A 17,002-nucleotide genomic window follows, 5' to 3' on the forward strand; every position below is an offset into this window, starting at 1 on the left:
ACTTTGAAGTACGATGAATCCTGGTAGACACGGGGACTTCGGTCAATATCATGTTTATTGAAGCTTTCAGGGCACTTAATGTAGCTGAACACTTGTTCGATTGCTTGATTTCCCCTCTGATAAGCTTCTCCAGTGATATCGTGCAACCTTTGAGGAGCATACACTTACCTTTCACAATTGGTACAGGCCCTTACACAGCTACCATTACCACTAACTTCCTGGTGGTTGATTGCCCAACGGCATACAATGTCATATTCAAACGCACATGCATTAATGATCTTAAGGCCATGGTATTCACACATATGTTGTTGATGAAATTTCCAACCCCCTATGGCAATGGTTACATTAGAAGAGATTAACTTAGTGCACGATCATGTTACAACACTTCGGTTAAGCAACAGTACTTGCCTGTGCCCAAGAAAACCTTTTTTGTACATGACCAAGTCATAAAGACTAGCCCAGACGAAGCCAACTGGGATCTTCACAGTGGTAACAATCAACCTAACGATCCTTGAGATGACTATTTCACCAAGCAAGCACAACCTGCTGAAGAGTTGGAGAAGGTCTCTATCTCAAAAGATTATCTGGATCGCATGATGAAGATTGGCACCACCTTGTCACCACCCATTCGGTTAGCATTGATCTATTTTTTGCAAGAGAACACTGAGGTCTTCGCCTGGTCATACGAGGACATGCCAGGCATCTCTCCCAATATCATCTGTCATCGTTTAAGTATTGACCCCAAGACCAAGCCAGTGAGACAGAAGCGAAGATCTTATGACGCTGAACAGTACGAGGCAATGAAAGCAGAAGTTGAAAAACTCAAAGGCATAAGCTTCGTCCGCGAAGTCAATTATCCAACATGGGTAGCAAATGTTGTCCTTGTTAAGAAGAATCCAACCAAGGAAAGTCTCATGTTCCAAAAGGTCTTGTGGAGAATGTGTGTCCATTACACTGACCTAAACAAAGGATGCCCAAAGGATAGTTTTCCTCTTCCTCTCATAGACAGACTTATAGATTATACGGCAGGGTGTGAACTTTTGAGCTTCATGGTTGCTTACTTAGGATTCAACCAAATCATCATGAACCCTCCGGACCAAGAACACACAGCCTTCACTACTGACAGAGGACTATTGCTATAAAGTTATGCCCTTCGGCCTAAAGAATGCAGGAGCAACTTATCAAAGACTGGTTAATTCAATGTTGGCCGAACAGATTTGGAAGAGCATGGAAGTTTACGTTGATGATATGCTAGTCAAGAGCAAACATGCTAACCAACACATCACGAACCTATCAGACACTTTCACCATTCTGAAGAGGTATCGAATGAGGTTGAAACAAATGTGCCTTCGGCGTAGGCTCTGGTAAATTCTTAGGCTTCATGATAAGCCAACGAGGCATTGAGGCTAATCCCGAGAAAATCAAAGCAATCCTCAACATGAAGGAACCGGTAACTTCAAAAGATATCTAGAGCCTTACTGGCAAAGTGGCAGCCTTAACTAGGTTCATCTCTAAGGCCACAGACAAATGTGCTCATTTCTTTAAAGCACTTAAGGGAAGTAAGAAGTACATTACATGGACTGATGAATGTGCTGAGGCATTCAAGAACCTCAAAGACTACATGAGTAAAGCCCCTTTACTCTCCAAACCTGAGATTGATGACACTCTTGTTATCTATATGTCGGTATCGGCTTCAGCAGTAAGTTCCGTTCTCATTCGAAAGGATGGTAATGTCGAACAGCATGTCTACTACGCTAGCAAGGCCTTACAAGATGCAGAGACACGATACTCCAACATTGAGAAATTTTAGCATTGGTCATATCTACTCGAAAACTTTGCCCTTACTTCCAAGCACACTCTATCATCATGCTTACAAATCATTTTCTTCGACAGATACTCCAAAGTCTTGACACTTCCGGGCGAATGATCAAATGGGCGATAGCATTGGGTGAGTTTGACATCTCCTACTAACCAAAGCCAGCTGAGAAGGGCCAAGCAGTGGTAGACTTCATCGCCGACTTCACATATCCTGTTGATATTGTTTCTACGCCTAAAGAAGTAGTTTCATTACCCTCGGAAGCACAGAAAATAGAACCAATAACCCTAGCATGGAGTCTATATGTTGATGGCTCGTCCAACCAACAGGGTTGTGGAGCAGGACTAGTCCTTACGACCTTTGACAAAGTGGCGATGGAGCATGCTCTTCGTTTCAAATTCAAGGTATCGAACAATGAGGTCGAATATGAAGCCCTCTTAGCAGGCTTATGTTTGGCCAAACACCTTGGGGTTAAACGAATTGATATCTTCAGTGACTCCCAATTGGTGGTTAACTAGGTCACCAACAACTTTGACGCTAAGGATAGCTCTATGGCAGCATATCTGGTACAAACACAGTTGTTGCTCCAGCACTTCCACTACCAGATCATCCAAATTCCTCGAGCGACAAATAGTCATGCAGATGCTTTGGCTCGCCTCGCTTTAGCGGTGAAAGACAAGATTGGGAGAAAAATTCAGGTCGAATTGTTGGCAGCACCAAGCACCATGGCTGCAGAAATGTGCAACTTACAACAGGGATAGTTAAATTACCCCGATTTATAGATTCCTTGCTCATGGCACCCTTTCAAATGACAAAGTCTAAGCTAAGCATATTCGATACAAGGCTACCCGTTACTTGATCATTAATGACCAACTCTATAACGGGGTTTTAACCTACCATACCTAAAATGCCTTATAGCCGCAAAGGCGGAAATTGTCCTTCTGGAAATACATGAAGGAATCTGCGGAGATCATACTGGATCTCGATCCCTAGCACACAAGGCTTTTCGCCAAGGATATTACTGGCCAACACTCCACCAAGATGCCATCAGAATATCCCACTCATGTGATAAGTGTCAACACTACACAACTATTCCTCACTCCCCTCCCGAGCCGCTCACTCCTATGATTAACCCTTAGCCCTTCGCCCAATGGGGACTTGATTTGATCGGCCCAATGCCTACAGGGAAGGGCAAGGTCCGTTATGCAATCGTTGCAGTTGACTACTTCATAAAGTGGACCGAAGTAGAACCTTGGCAACCATTACTGAGGCAAAAATAGAAGACTTCGTATGGAAGAACATAAATTGCAGATTCAGCATTCCCAATGTGATAGTCACTAACAACGGGCGACTGTTCGACAACAATAAGTTCAGGATGTTCTGCTCTAAGTTCAACATCAACTTTTGTTTTGCCTCCCTAGCTCATCCCCAGTCTAATGGACAAGTTGAAGCCATCAACAAAATAATCAAGCGAACTTTGAAAACCATCTTGTTGGCCAAAATTTATACCCCAAGTTCTTTGGTCATACCGCACTTTGTATCGGACATTAACAGGAGAAACCCCATTCTTACTTACCTTTGGTACAGAGGCAGTTGTCCTAGTTGAGCTTGAGCAAGCAACGTTCCGAGTCCAGAACTACGTGCAAAGCGAAAATGACAAACAATTTACCCTCAACTTAGATCTAGTTGAGGAACACAGAAACCAAGCTCACTTGAAGAATGTCGCCTACAAGCAGCGCATCTCCAACTACTATGACTCAAGGGTCAAACCTCATTTTTTCAAAGTGGGGGACTGGTATTGAAGAAAAGATTACTCTGCGACAGAGTCCCGAGTGAAGGAACACTTCGTCCAAACTGGGATGGACCGTTTGAAGTTGTTGGCATCAGTCGTCCTGGCTCCTACAAGCTTAGAAGCTCCGAAGGCAAAACCCTTGGCCATCTATGGAACGTTGATCACTTGAAGTACTATTACAAGTAAACTCACATTGTACAAGTGTTAAGCTTCAGCCGTTCGGCATCCTATGTAACGAAGACTATTTGGCATGAATTCAATAAAGAGGTGATTTAGACAACTCGGTCCTAATCCTCTTACATTCCTAGCAATGAAACACTCGGGTTCAAAGCTTCAACATGAATGCTTCCAACAGGAAATCAAGTCTAAGTATATGTCAACAAAACTATACAAATAAACAAACAATACTGGACAGAACTAGTACATCCAAGTTATGGCTTATATATAAACAAAGGATTTGCTCAAACATAGCCAGGCATTCATCAATAATAGTGCAAATACTTGGTAATTAACAACAAACTAGTACATCCAGAGTACATGGCACATGCCACACAAACAACAAACTAGTACATCCAGAGTATAGCACATGCCACACAAACAACAAACTAGTACTCTAGAGTACATGGCACATGCCACAAAAACAACAAACTAGTACATCCAAAGTACATGGCACAAGCCACACAAACAACAAACTAGTACATCCAGAGTACATGGCACAAGCCACACAAACAACAAACTAGTGCATCCAGAGTACATGGCACAAGCCACACATTGTGCCACACAAATAACAAACTAGTACATCCAGAGTACATTGCACATGCTACACAAACAACAAACTCGTGCATCCAGAGTACATGCAGAAAAAGAGGGCACTATGAGTCATCCTCATCTGAGGCCAAACCTTTGACAATATCACTCTACGTTTCAACCCCATCACAATCACCACCTTCCTTAGCATCTCCAGGACCATCCTCACTCTCCTGAGACTGCTCACTGATACTAGCCTCATTATCAGAGTCATCATCACTACTAGGATCAACTGCGAGGACGAAGGCTTCACCCTTTTGTCGGTACTCATCCATCTCATCACGGTACTTTCAAATAATGTTTCCATTGTCATAACGCTTAAGGAAGGCCATCCATTTCCTTTTCTTAAAATTAGCCGCTCGAATGCCGTGAGGTCTAAAAGCATCGTGAAAGCCCTGGGAACCTAAGAACTCTTGCACAACAACATTTCTCTCAGTTGGGATACTCCTCTTCAGCCCAGAAACCTCAACCAAGGCACTATCTAACTCCCCTTTAACCTTGAAAACCTCAAGGATGGTTGTCTCCAACTCTTCCTTAGTTGCTTCCAATTGTTTCTTGAGCCTCACGTTCTCACCATTCCGCCTCTTCAAACTCTTAAAGTTTTCAACCTTAAGGTGGATGGCATCAGCCAAAGCTTTGCTCGTTTTTCTGGCGTCATTCACAAGCTGCTTATTCTCTTTAAACTTTTCCTTGTACCGCTCGACTTTTCGTAATCTGTCATCGTACTCGGTCATGACCTACATGACAAGATAATCGTCATCACCAAGAAAAATAGGGGAGAAAGCAAAGAAATGACAAAGTAACACTTACATAAGAAGATAGCCTCATCATCCGGTCACGATCTGATTCGTTCTCATCTAGTGGCTCGCCAAGCTCATCAACAGTGGATCGACGTCCTGCCAAGCAATTATTGACATACCTAAAACTACTTAGCTGTATGGCAACCTTCAAGTCCTTCCAATGAATGATGCCAACCTCTTCCTTGTACTTTCTCTTACGGCTACAGATAGGGCCACCTTCTTGGTCAGTAGACTCCATGGTTTGAAGAAATATGGGATTAATGGTAGGAAGAGGAGGCAACAGTCGTCTCTCCTCCCCTGCAACTATGGCAGCAGCACACCCGATGGCCTCATCTTCAGCCTTCTTTGAGGCAGCAATCTTGAGGACCTCAACTTGGTATCAAAATTCGAAATTGTTATCAATGAGTCGAATTTAAGATTTTTCAATCACAAGTGAAAAGAAATATCACTAGATCAAATCCGTAACACCTATTTCTTTAGGGTTTTGATCACAAATAGTCCATGAAATTGACCCAACTCATTGTTGTGGTCCCTCAATTTCAAAATCAATCAATGTCGTTCCTAAATTTGACTAACGCACATCAATGTAGCCATCCAAATCCGTCAATTTTTCTGTTAAATTCGCTGACGTGATAAAAAATAAAATCTTTCTTATTGCATCTTTCTATCTCTACTTCAATTGTAAAAACAGAACACCGCTATTAATGGATTCAAATACCCACTAACCCAATTGCACCAACCAATTTATGTTGCTCAGAATTTACTCCTCGCCAGTTTCGTTGACGGACTGTGACTGGACTTAGGCTAGATGGGTGTGGCAGATGGACAGAGGCGGCAAGGCAGATGTCGTTGGGCTTTTTTTGTTTTTATTAGTTATTTGGTTTCTAATTGTTTTTTGGGTAAATTACATTTTTACCCCTTCAGGTTTGTTATCGATTTCAATTTCTTACATCTTTAAAACATTTCAATTTCATACTTTTACTTATCATTTTATTTCAATTTCATACATCTGTTAGAAAATCTGTTAAGTAAACCGTTAAGTGATGACGTGACAAATATGAGATCCACATTTGTGCTGACTTGACTGCCACATTTGTGTCACGTTGCTAAACACTTGATAAAAAAAACTTTACATATTAAAATAATTAATTTTAAAAAAACACAAAAAAACCTTAGAAATCCCTTTCGTCTTCCCCACCCCCAAATCAGACACACTCCCTCTTTCTCTAAACCCTAGCTCTTCCTCCACCGCCGCCCTCAGGGCCACCTCGAGCAATCCTCTACCTCCTAATATGCCGCCCTCCTATCCCCTCTACTCCTCTCCAAGCATTTCATTCTCTGCGGGATCTCCACCCTCCACTTCCTCGTCGTCCCCACCATCGACGAGGTCTTTGCTATGTTGCTTCTCGTCCCTATTCCCCTGGAGTTCCTCAAGAAGATGGAACAAAATGGTTCTGGCCTCGTTAGAACGGCAAAGATTTGGCCAGAATCTTTGCCGGAGTTCTGTACAGCTCGTCGTCTTGTGTCCCTCTGCATTTCAGATTTCACCAGTGCAGATCCAGAAGCTATGTGCGTGGAAACGGAGAAGTGCGTTGGTGGGATAGAAGGAGATGTGCAGTGGAAAGATAGAGGAAGGGATAAAACCTGGCAGGTTTTGATTTGCAAGGATAGAGGGAGATGTTTGCAGCATTCTGATTTGTTTCTTTTCAGAAAATAAGAAGATGGAGGGATAGAAATTGCCAGCGGCCGAACAGAGAGGTGTTCTACACCAACGAGGACGGGGACTCGGAAATACAGGACGATAAGGGTAGTTTTGAAGCTAGGGATTAGAGAGAGAGAGAGGGGGGGGGGGGGGGGGGGGAATGTCTGATTTAGGGGTAGGCTCTGGTGGGGAGAAAGGGGTGGGGAGAAAAAGGTGGGGAAGACGAAGGGGATTTCTTGGTTTTTTTTTATTTTTTTAATTAATTATTTTAATATTTTAAAATTTTTATTAAGCGTTTAGCCACATAGCACAAATGTGATAACCACGTCAACACAAATATAGATCATTTATTTGCAACGTCATCATTTTACGGTTTACTTAACAGATTTTCTAATAGATGAATGAAACTGAAATAAAATGAAAAGTAAATGTATGAAATTAAAATGTTTTTAAAATGTTGTAAGAAATTGAAATGTTTTTAAAATGTTGTAAGAAATTGAAATCAACCCTAAACTTGAGGGGGTAAAAATATATTTTACCCTTGTTTTTTAAACCATTAAAAAGTGAGTTCTTTTAGGTATCATCCACGTGGCATCATTATATTGGTTGTGTGACTTTTCTATGTGCCATGTCAGCAAACTACCAGACAATTTGACAGATTCGTACTGCAGGCACTATAGTAATGTGCGATAGTCAAATTTAGAGACGACATTGATTGATTTTCAAATTAAGAAACCAAAGTGATGAGATAGGTCAATTTCAGAGACCGTTTGTGATAAAAATTCATTTCTTCATGTGCAAGAAACAATGAAAAAGTAAAGAGAATCGTCCTCCCTTCCTGATCACTCATCCCTACAGGTATAACGATGGATTGTCAGGAAGGTTTGTAACTATGGCCTGAAATTTCAAATCAGTAAATAACTTCCATTAACACAATCGGTACACAGAAAACTGCCCCAAAAAGCAAGATCACGCAATCGGTAAACTATACCTTTCATTTTGCACAAGTGCGCTATTCTTATTTCAAATGCAAAAGAACCCGTAACTGAACGGAATTTTGTCAAAAAAATGCCTCTGGGAGTTTAATGCATCTTCCACCAAAGCAGAAACAATAACAGCTCAAGTCATGAGTCTATGACGAAACATTTCACTACTCCGAACCTGATTTGACAATGAAATTCTGGCGACTAATGGGGTTCATCACGACCGGAGGTCCTGCAGTACGTGGCCAAGCCTGTAACTTCTTGTCAGTTTCTTCCCCCCATTTTTTGTTTGAAATGGTACCAGGAGTACTACCTGGTTATAATTTAATAGTGTTAAATTGCACAGAAATTTATTACGCTAAACGACTTCATCAAGCAGTTTTGTCATCAAAAGTACCTCCGAATATCTTTTTGTCAGATATAGTAGTGTCAAAAACATACGCAAGCCCAAAGGTTCCCAAAACAGATCCTACAATGTACTTTGCTGCCATTTTTCAACTGCAGAAACATAAAGTCAAACAATAAGCAAAATGGACAAATGGGCAACGAGAAGAGCCAGTTATCTCATTGTGCGTCGTTTCGGAATGAGTTAACTCAACGAAGATAGAAAGTAGAAAACAGATGCGTTCATTAGCCTTTAACGTACACAAGCACAAGGTCAGAAGGAGTAGCATCACTTACAATTTTTTACAATTTTTAAGTTAATGAATCTACGAACACTGGTCAAACCAAGCTTCTGAGAATATTACCATAAATGAAGAAAAATACTGATAACTAAAATATGACAAATTTGAGTTAAGATAACATTTCTAACAAGTCCTAGTTTGAGCCTATGCACATAAACTTCAAAGGGTTCAAATCAGCAAAAGCATTCTTTCACAAATAAACCTATGGTTCAATTTTTCAGGGATGAATTAATGTGTGAATCTCATTTAAGACACCCTAGAATATAGTTGTCTTTCAATCAGATAATGGAGTAAGGCTTGAAACATTAAAACCATAAGATAATGGTGATTTACAAGGTAACAATCCAAGAGACCATTAGCTCTACCAACATATCTTCAGCTGAGAGAGTAACCCCCAAATTCACAGCCAAAAAATACACAAATTCTTAGCCAAAACCCATGAAGACAAGTTGTTCAACCCCAAAGCGAAACCCAAACAAAAAATTATCAAAATAAGAGGCCCATTGTTTGAAAAGATATTTACATTCAGTCGTTGCTGCTTGGGGTGAAGTATAGTTGAATCTTTCGGTTTGTTTTGGGAGGTAGGGATTATAGAATTAAGAAGATGTAATGATGGTGAACAGCCGAGGAAGGGGTCACTGCTGGGGCTGGGGTAAAGAAAAGCTGTGAACTTCTTTTTTATTTTGTGGTATAGGGCTAGGAAAGCTTTTTCCTCACCTTCCTGGAAGTCACGTTGACCGCATTCATGCCTAGTTGAGCTTGTCTAGAAAGACACACACACACACACAGAGGTGGGTGTGCTTATGGCAGCAGAGGGCAGGGACGAACCAATAAATTCTTACCCAACTCCATGAAGTTCCAAGTTTTTCTGCCCAAGTTCAAAACCCACACCCAAAATAATCCACATAAGAGACTCAATTGCCCAAAAAGAGACTTGTATTATGTCATTGTTGCTTTGGGTGAAGATAGAGTTGATGCTTTGTTTTGTTTTGGGAGGTAGGGAATTATAGAATTAAGAAGGATGTAATGATAGGTTGAGGATCTGAGACTAGGTCGGGGAGGTCTGTTTTAGATGAATGGCTGGGGAGGGGATGGTGGGAAAGGGGTCACGGCTGGGGTGGAGGAAAAGTGGTCATGGCTAGGGCTGGGGATGGAGTAAAGAAGAGATGGGGATTTTTCCTTCTTTTCATTTTTTTTTTTTTTGTAGTAAATACATATTAGTAATCCGGTGGAAATGTGGGATTTAACACTAGTTTCAGGGAGAACTAGAGCAATTAATCCTAAAGCTTATTACTCTACAGTCCCCATCATCCCCACCGCAACAACAAGGTTGACACCGAACAGAACAAATTGACAACCAAAGAGAACTACAAGGTACAGTTGAAAACTATATTGATAAAGGAGCATGTTCGTGCGGTGCATATAGACCATGCATATAAGAGATGACTAAAAATCTTGAATCAAATATATAGCAACTCAGTTTCCGTATTGTCCAACATAAACACGGGAGCATTGTTCAAAGTAAAAAATAATACAGTGACTCGGCAAGGCTAGAAAGAACCTAAACCATCACAGCGAAACAAAATACAGCAACTACCATATGAAAGAGCAAAAAGATGGCGGAGATTCGCATAACCAAACAGCGGCTAGACAGGGTCGTTTCCAATGTAAAATGTAAGTTCTTTCAATGTATAAAGTTTCTAGATTTCTCAATCAATAAATGAAAATCTGCTAAAACATCAACCTGGAATCCAATTTATCAAGTCTATGATCCCACATTTTCTCAGAAACCAAACATAATATACAAATATAAAATCAATAAAAGTAATTCATCTGGTAAATTGTAAGTATACGAATCTGAGAAAATCCCAAGCATAATAAACGAAACCCTAGATCTATCAGCAGATATGTAATTCAGAGCGCGACGTTGCGGATATCAAAACTGATGAAACGGAGAACTCACAGATGAATTGCAATGGGGAGAGATTAGACGACGGCGTTGAGAGCAGGGCGCTGCAAATGGTGGGTGGGACTCAGGTAACGGAGGCACAAATTGTGCCGCATCTGAATTTATAAGAGTGGTTCTCTCCTGCGCATATGGTGGGTTGTGCGCGTGAGATGCGCATGACCCGGTTAAACTTAATCTCGACCTCTCATTTTTTTAACTTGAAACCAGCGGCTGTGATGCGTTTTTAGAAGAAACAGAGGAAATGCTTCGTCTTCCATTTAGGGGTAGGTTCGGTTTCATTTGGTTTGGATTTTTGTCAAAATCAAAATCGAATTGAAACTTCGGTTCGGTTCAATTTCTTTTTGTTTGCTTTTTTTAGGTTTGGTTTTGTTTGGTTCGATTTTGGTACAGTTTCAGTTTTTTTTTAATTTTATTTTATACAACTTATTCTTTTTTTAATATGAAATTTAGAAAAGAGATTTGCATTTATCAACTAATAATAAGAAAAAGTGGAAAGTGGAAAGGTAGTTTTGCATATACAAGATCATATAAATCAATCATATTCTATCATTAACCTCAATTGCAATGAAAAGTGATCACCATTTTCCATTCAAAAAGCAAACAAACAGAGAAACCATTCCAAAGCCTTCTGAAACTTTTATCTATTACCAAAGAAATATTTTCCCTAATTGAAACAAGTATGCTCCTTGAAAAAGCCTTAGGCTTAGTTTCAAATTTGGCAACAAGTTTCACAAAAGAAACATCATGGGCATACATTTATAAAGTGTAAAGGGATTCGGTTCGGTTCGGTTTTCGAACCTCCAAAATCAAAATCAAACCAATAAGGTTCGGTTCGGTTCAATTTTTATTGGTTTTCTGTTTTTCAGTTCGGTGTTTGGTCCCTTTTTTTTTTTCAGTTTTCAGTTTTTTAACATCCCTTACTTCCATCACCTTAAGATAGAAAAAAAAAATCACCATTTTGATGTAAATACTAGAACTCAGCAAACCCGACAAAGCATGGAGGATCTACATTTTACGTTCCACACTACTGGAGTCCTGGCCACCCAACTTGACCACGAAACCATACATGTTAGTTGAACATTAATTATTTACACGTTTTTTTGTTGGTGTTGTGTTTTACTAATACACAGGTTATATACATGAATAAATTGGTAGATGAGAAAAATATTTAAATGACCTTATGATTTTAAGTAGACATATCTTTCTACCAAAAGGCTCAACTTCTAATTTTCATTCAACTAATAAATTTAATATAATAATAATATTATTAAATTTTCCAACACTATATGCGGAGCAATTAAGCATAAGTTGATACCGACTCCTTAGAACTTAGATTCCAACTCACCAACCCTCTTCAATTAGAACAATGGGCCGTACAGTTAACATGATTAGAAAGGGGGAAGAATTTCCTACAGTTAATACGGGTAAAGTAGATGAAAATCCCTAAGCTGAATCCATGTACCGAATCTCAAAACTTTTCTATGTCTTGGAAGGTTGAGGGTAATGACACGGGAAGGCTGCTTTGCCATTCTGCCTCGCCAAAAATGAGGAGTTTCCGATGTTTTGAAATGGCGTTCGCTTCGGAGCATTAGGTGTTGTGTTGATGTATGCGTCCGGTTTTTTCCTTTCATCAGTTAAACCCTCCCTTTGCTTGCGCCCGTCTTCTTTGGTACGCTGATTTTCCTTCAAGTGACAAATCAGTACCCGCTTTTCCATTTCGTTATGTGGATTCCGGGGAATAAGTGGCGAACCGTTGGACTTCATTAGTCTTGTGCTTTCTTCCTTCCTCAACCTATCAAGCTCTCCTTGGAGCGTTGACACATGCACTTGTAACTCCCTTCCTTTGCTTTCAGATGAAATGGCTTTCTGTCTCCATTCTTGCACCTGCAGAAGAAATTGAAAAGGAATCATCTAAACTAAGTTCCAGGCCTTCTAACTTCTAAGCATCATAAGAAACCTGTCAATCCTGTTGCAAAATCATGCAGAAAATCAAGGATATTCCAGCTATTCCGAGCATATTGCTTTTCGATGGATATTAGATTCTCCTAAAACATCGAAGAGAGCAATGCAGCCCAGCCAAAAAGAGCTGAGGATAGCCCTCTTCCCAGTAGCAGCTTGGTCTAGATAAATTTGTAAACTATAACTAAGCATAGCATAGTAAAGGACGAAATATCTTACAGCTGAGCGTAAGGATTGAATCTGGTAATCAGAATCTAGAGCTCGATCTTCCCAAAAGTCCCTAGAAGCCTGCAATTCTTCCATCTCCTCCCTCACCTGCCCCAGCATCTCCTGCATCTGAGACCACTGCTCTGTCTCAACTCGGACTTGCTCTACAATTCTTCGAACTATTGCCTTGCAACGTCCTGAGCATACGTCCTCTTCACGAGACTCTTTCTCCTGCAGAGCAAATTGTCCAAACCTAAAATTCCTTCTAGTAACAATGTTTTCTTTATTCCATAAATAAGTCAACCTTTTGCACGAATATACCTTGTAAAATTGTTGTATCAAGGAAGAAGACAGATTTGCAGCTTCAATTCTCTGGAAAGAAGAGGCAGAACTGGCAACCGAACCATTGGCTGTAGACAGCATTGAACCATACTCTTCCTTGATCCTCTCTAATAACATCCCATTCGACAATCCCTCCATTTTCCTTCTCAGAATCTCCGCCTGCGTAGTATTTTTTATAGAACCGATAAGGCAACCATGCAAATCATGAAGTAAAACAATGCACGCCTGGTTACCGAGAGTCTCCCCGCTATATCAATTTTAAAGTCAAAACTAACATGATCCAGTTGAGACGTGACACACACGCATCATAACAATATAAATCGTAAGAGTCAAAATCATCTGTGTCTTCAAATTGAAGTATCAAAGGAAGATCGATGACACTAGTTTGCACGAAAGGAAGATAATGCTCACATTGCTTTTCCCACCCGAAACCAAGTTCTCATTTACTCGAGAGCTTGATTTGATCGACAAGCTTGCTTCTGCCATCCCTTGGATCTCCTTCACACGTATCTCATCCGATGTCGTCCTAAACTTCTGAAGCCTTCTTTGGAGAAGATAGGCTTGTTTATCAAAATTACTAGAGTTCTTCCCAACCTCCGAATCCTTAACGCGTAAATTTCTTTGCAAACTCTGTAGTTTCTCTGCCAAGTGTTGAATCTCTTCCTCCAAAACCTTTCCGTTGCAAATCTTCTTTTGCCCCTGAAAACCAGTCACAACATCAAAATTTGTCTCACACAAAGCCATTGTCCATTATTCTGAAGAAAAACTTGCTGGAATATCATAAGAATACAACTAAGAATGCAGAAGAAGCACTAGCACGGCTTAAGATTCGAATTTTTCCTTGATTTTAGTTCAATATAATTTCTTCTTAAGCAAATGGAAAAATTTACCGAGCAATCCAAGAAACTGAAACAGAAACAAAGTTCAGATTTGAGCAGTAAGACCATCTCCAACTCAAGGGTGGGAAATCCAAAAATTTAGCCCCGTATTTTCAACTATTCATCTACGTATGAGGTCAGTTTAGTTTTTTCCTCCAAGGGTAAGGCACCTATAATTCCCACCCCAACTTTATAATTTATTAAACTTTTTTATTTTTTTTATTTTTTTTTGCTAACAATTTTGGAATTAGTTTTTGTATAATCTAGTTTTATTTTTACAAACATTTTCATTTTTTATGTACATAAATTCAGATTCCAACAAACAAAATGCTTTTGAGTTCTGAAAATTTAATCTTTTAAGATCTCTTCTTTTATTTTTCTGATTTCCTATGTTCAGCTATCTTGTCTGATTTCCTACATATTTGGTATCTTCAATTCTATTTTATAAGCTGAAGGAGTTGTACACAAACACACACCTCATTCTTAAATCTCATACTTTTGCTTAAACACTTTAATTTTTCAATGCGTTCAAGTCATGACAAGCGAATTCAGATACTAGAAGAATTCAATATAGAAGAATTGGATTAATTAATAATATTATTTTGATCGTTGGATTTCAAATGTTAAGCCGCTACATTATTTTATTACCGTCAAAATTGATTAAATTAGATTTAAGCCATTGAAATATAAAACCTACGGTCGAAAAAATTTCAAACTGACAGTTGGGTTTTTTTTTCTTTTTAACCAAAGGTAGAAATATTATAAACGAATAGAAAGTTTTACTGAGCCAGAATGTTAAACAGTTGGGTTGAAACGGTAAAGAAATCTAGGCAGCACAGCAGAGTTACTGTTGGAAAGTCTGAGCACGTCTCACCGGATCACATGGCCTAGCGCATCTGAGCCGTAAAAAATGCGCTTGTTGTGACCCTGGCAGCAGGGAATCCCTCGGTCCACTTGCGCTTGACGAGCGGCTCCGCCCTTTCCATCCCTTTCATGTGGTGCTGCTGCTTGCTGGGGCCTTCCAATCGCTTCCTTATCCGTCCGGGGGCCATTGGAGACTCAAATACCCACTCCAAACTCAAAATTCTTATGTTTTTTTATTCCACCCCCGTCCCCGTGGGAGACGGTCTAAAGGCATATTTTTCAAAAAAAAAAAAAAGAATCTGCAATATTCAAACCAGATAAATACTCTCTCTCTCTCTCTCTCTCTCTCTCTCTCTCTCTCTCCCCTGATAAAACATGAGAAACGATAGAATAGTTCTGCTTTCAAAACCAAATATAATCTATCATTCAAAACTTGAGCAAGCACGGCAATTTCAATTCCAGGTTTTTATAATTTCCCCATGTGTTTCAAAACTTCAATTTTCTTCGTAATCTAACTATCACCACGAAACGAACTTGAAAAATCCTCCACTTATTCCTATCAAATTTCTCAGCAACCAAACAGAAAAACCCTGTTGGGGTTTTCCTTCTCCTTCTAGCATTTTCTCATCAACCAATCAGGCAATTCAAAACCTACGTAAACAAATACAAAACGAGAGAGAGCGAGAGAGAGGACTTACAGAAACAAGAGTGTGCACAGCTGATTTAAGAGTCCTCTCCATCTTAACCTTGGTCCTCTCCATTTTCTTTTCAGCAATATCCCTCTCCATCCTTAACAAATTACACTCCGCCCTCAGCATCTCAGCCTGAAACCTCCACCTCTCCTCCTCCACCACTCCCCCACCCTCCTCCTCCTCCTCCTCCTCCTCTCTAACCCTCTCTCTCTTCCTCTCTCTCTCCTCCCCATCCCCACACTCTAGAAGCACAACCGGCGAACCGGTTCTCGAAAAAGCTCTCTCTTGATCAAACAGAGCCTCCAGCTTTCCCTTGTGGTCCTTCCTGGCCTCCCCTGAATTGTGTTTTCCGCCATGAACGTTCTTGGTAGCTCTCCGGCGAGGTCTCCGAGGGAGGTGGAGGATTCTTGGTGTTGGTTGGGGTGGTGGGTACTGCCATTTAAATCTTCTTGTTGCGGTGACTGCAGTTGCAGAGGAGGATGACATTTGCAGTCGAGACGATTAAAAAAGACACGAACTTTGTGTTCCTTTTTGGGTTTGAAAATGAAAGGAAGAAAGAAGCTAGACGTTAGGCTTCATCTTGTTTGTTTGTATAGTGTAAGCTGTAGCTTAACATCTGAGTTGAGAGAGAGAGAGAGAGAGAGAGAGAGCGTGCAACCTCGTTCAGTGCAAGAAACAGGGATTTCAAATGAAAGCTGCGCTTGATGTTAATTTTGTGTGGCCAAATTTATTGGTATCTAGTTTGGTCCCTTTGTCTTTTATTTTTTGGTTTTATTGGAATTTGAATAGTATTTCAGGTTTTTTTGGTTGAGTAGAACAATATATTTTACACTAAGAGAAGAGGAGAGTTCAAAGAGGAGAGGAGAGTTCGGTTAAGCCACACAATAGGCAACCTAATTTGATATCGAATTCGTCATTCACGAAATTTGAACCTAAGACCTTGATGAGATTTTTACCGTCTACACAAATAAGGATAATAACACTTAAAAATACTTGCAAGAATATAAGGATGTTGTAGTATAAATGCTCATGTAAGGTCGTCCTCCTCAATAACTATTTTACTAATTTATGTAGAAACAATTCCTAATTAACTATTTACAATAACAACAACAACAACAAAGATTTTTTCCCACTAAGTGGAAATAATATCACAGGGATTCGAACTAAAAATTAAGAAAGGTGATTTTGAATTTAGATAATATTAAAAACGAATTTTAATTAAAATCAAATATGATAAAATATAAAATCTACTCATCAGACCTCTCACTTACAAGTGAAGAGGAATACCACCAGATCGTAATACTGAGTGATGTATTTCATGGTCTTAGTTTAATAGTAATTTTTGGCTTTAGGCATATTTTAAAGTTTGTTGTGAACCCAAAGAGAAAAAAGAGGGAAAATGATCATCGCCGCATCCTTTTCTTAGGGATCCAGTGATCCTGACCGTTTATTGTACATCGTGCGGTCATTTTTCGTTAGATAGTATTTATATTTAATTTTAAAAT

At 39.8% G+C, this 17,002-nt stretch overlaps 3 protein-coding genes across 3 annotated transcripts; all 3 read right to left on the reverse strand.

Annotated features, from left to right (window-relative positions):
* Positions 1-4,186: 4,186 nt before the first annotated feature.
* LOC126617500 (uncharacterized) lies at positions 4,187-5,268 on the reverse strand. Its single transcript, XM_050285593.1, has 2 exons — positions 5,226-5,268; positions 4,187-5,152 (listed from the first exon to the last, which is right to left on the reverse strand). Exons 1-2 carry the CDS (start codon positions 5,244-5,246, stop codon positions 4,706-4,708), a joined length of 468 nt encoding a protein of 155 aa, XP_050141550.1. The 5' UTR covers positions 5,247-5,268; the 3' UTR covers positions 4,187-4,705.
* A 2,552-nt stretch (positions 5,269-7,820) lies between these two features.
* Positions 7,821-10,707, reverse strand: LOC126617388 (uncharacterized). Its single transcript, XM_050285436.1, has 3 exons — positions 10,550-10,707; positions 8,298-8,398; positions 7,821-8,213 (listed from the first exon to the last, which is right to left on the reverse strand). Exons 2-3 carry the CDS (start codon positions 8,389-8,391, stop codon positions 8,068-8,070), a joined length of 240 nt encoding a protein of 79 aa, XP_050141393.1. The 5' UTR covers positions 8,392-8,398; positions 10,550-10,707; the 3' UTR covers positions 7,821-8,067.
* A 1,075-nt stretch (positions 10,708-11,782) lies between these two features.
* On the reverse strand, positions 11,783-16,202 carry LOC126614732 (uncharacterized). Its single transcript, XM_050282379.1, has 5 exons — positions 15,504-16,202; positions 13,475-13,762; positions 13,043-13,222; positions 12,734-12,952; positions 11,783-12,439 (listed from the first exon to the last, which is right to left on the reverse strand). Exons 1-5 carry the CDS (start codon positions 15,981-15,983, stop codon positions 12,035-12,037), a joined length of 1,572 nt encoding a protein of 523 aa, XP_050138336.1. The 5' UTR covers positions 15,984-16,202; the 3' UTR covers positions 11,783-12,034.
* Between the last annotated feature and the right edge of the window lie 800 nt (positions 16,203-17,002).

The sequence above is a fragment of the Malus sylvestris genome, chromosome 3 (genome assembly GCF_916048215.2).
Source record: "Malus sylvestris chromosome 3, drMalSylv7.2, whole genome shotgun sequence".
Lineage (NCBI taxonomy): Eukaryota > Viridiplantae > Streptophyta > Magnoliopsida > Rosales > Rosaceae > Malus > Malus sylvestris.

Bases quoted from the DNA above. Each gene is read 5' to 3' on its own strand.
- LOC126617500 (XM_050285593.1), bottom strand. From the start codon at position 5,246: ATGATGAGGCTATCTTCTTAT. The intron at 5,153-5,225 runs GTAAGTGTTACT...CTTGTCATGTAG, and splicing joins TGATGAGGCTATCTTCTTAT to GTCATGACCGAGTACGATGA.
- LOC126617388 (XM_050285436.1), bottom strand. From the start codon at position 8,391: ATGGCAGCAAAGTACATTGTAGGATCTGTTTTGGGAACCTTTGGGCTT. The intron at 8,214-8,297 runs GTACTTTTGATG...AATTATAACCAG, and splicing joins TGACAAAAAGATATTCGGAG to GTAGTACTCCTGGTACCATT.
- LOC126614732 (XM_050282379.1), bottom strand. From the start codon at position 15,983: ATGTCATCCTCCTCTGCAACTGCAGTCACCGCAACAAGAAGATTTAAA. The intron at 13,763-15,503 runs GTAAGTCCTCTC...ACTGGTTTTCAG, and splicing joins CTGTGCACACTCTTGTTTCT to GGGCAAAAGAAGATTTGCAA. The intron at 13,223-13,474 runs GTGAGCATTATC...AATACTACGCAG, and splicing joins TTTCGGGTGGGAAAAGCAAT to GCGGAGATTCTGAGAAGGAA.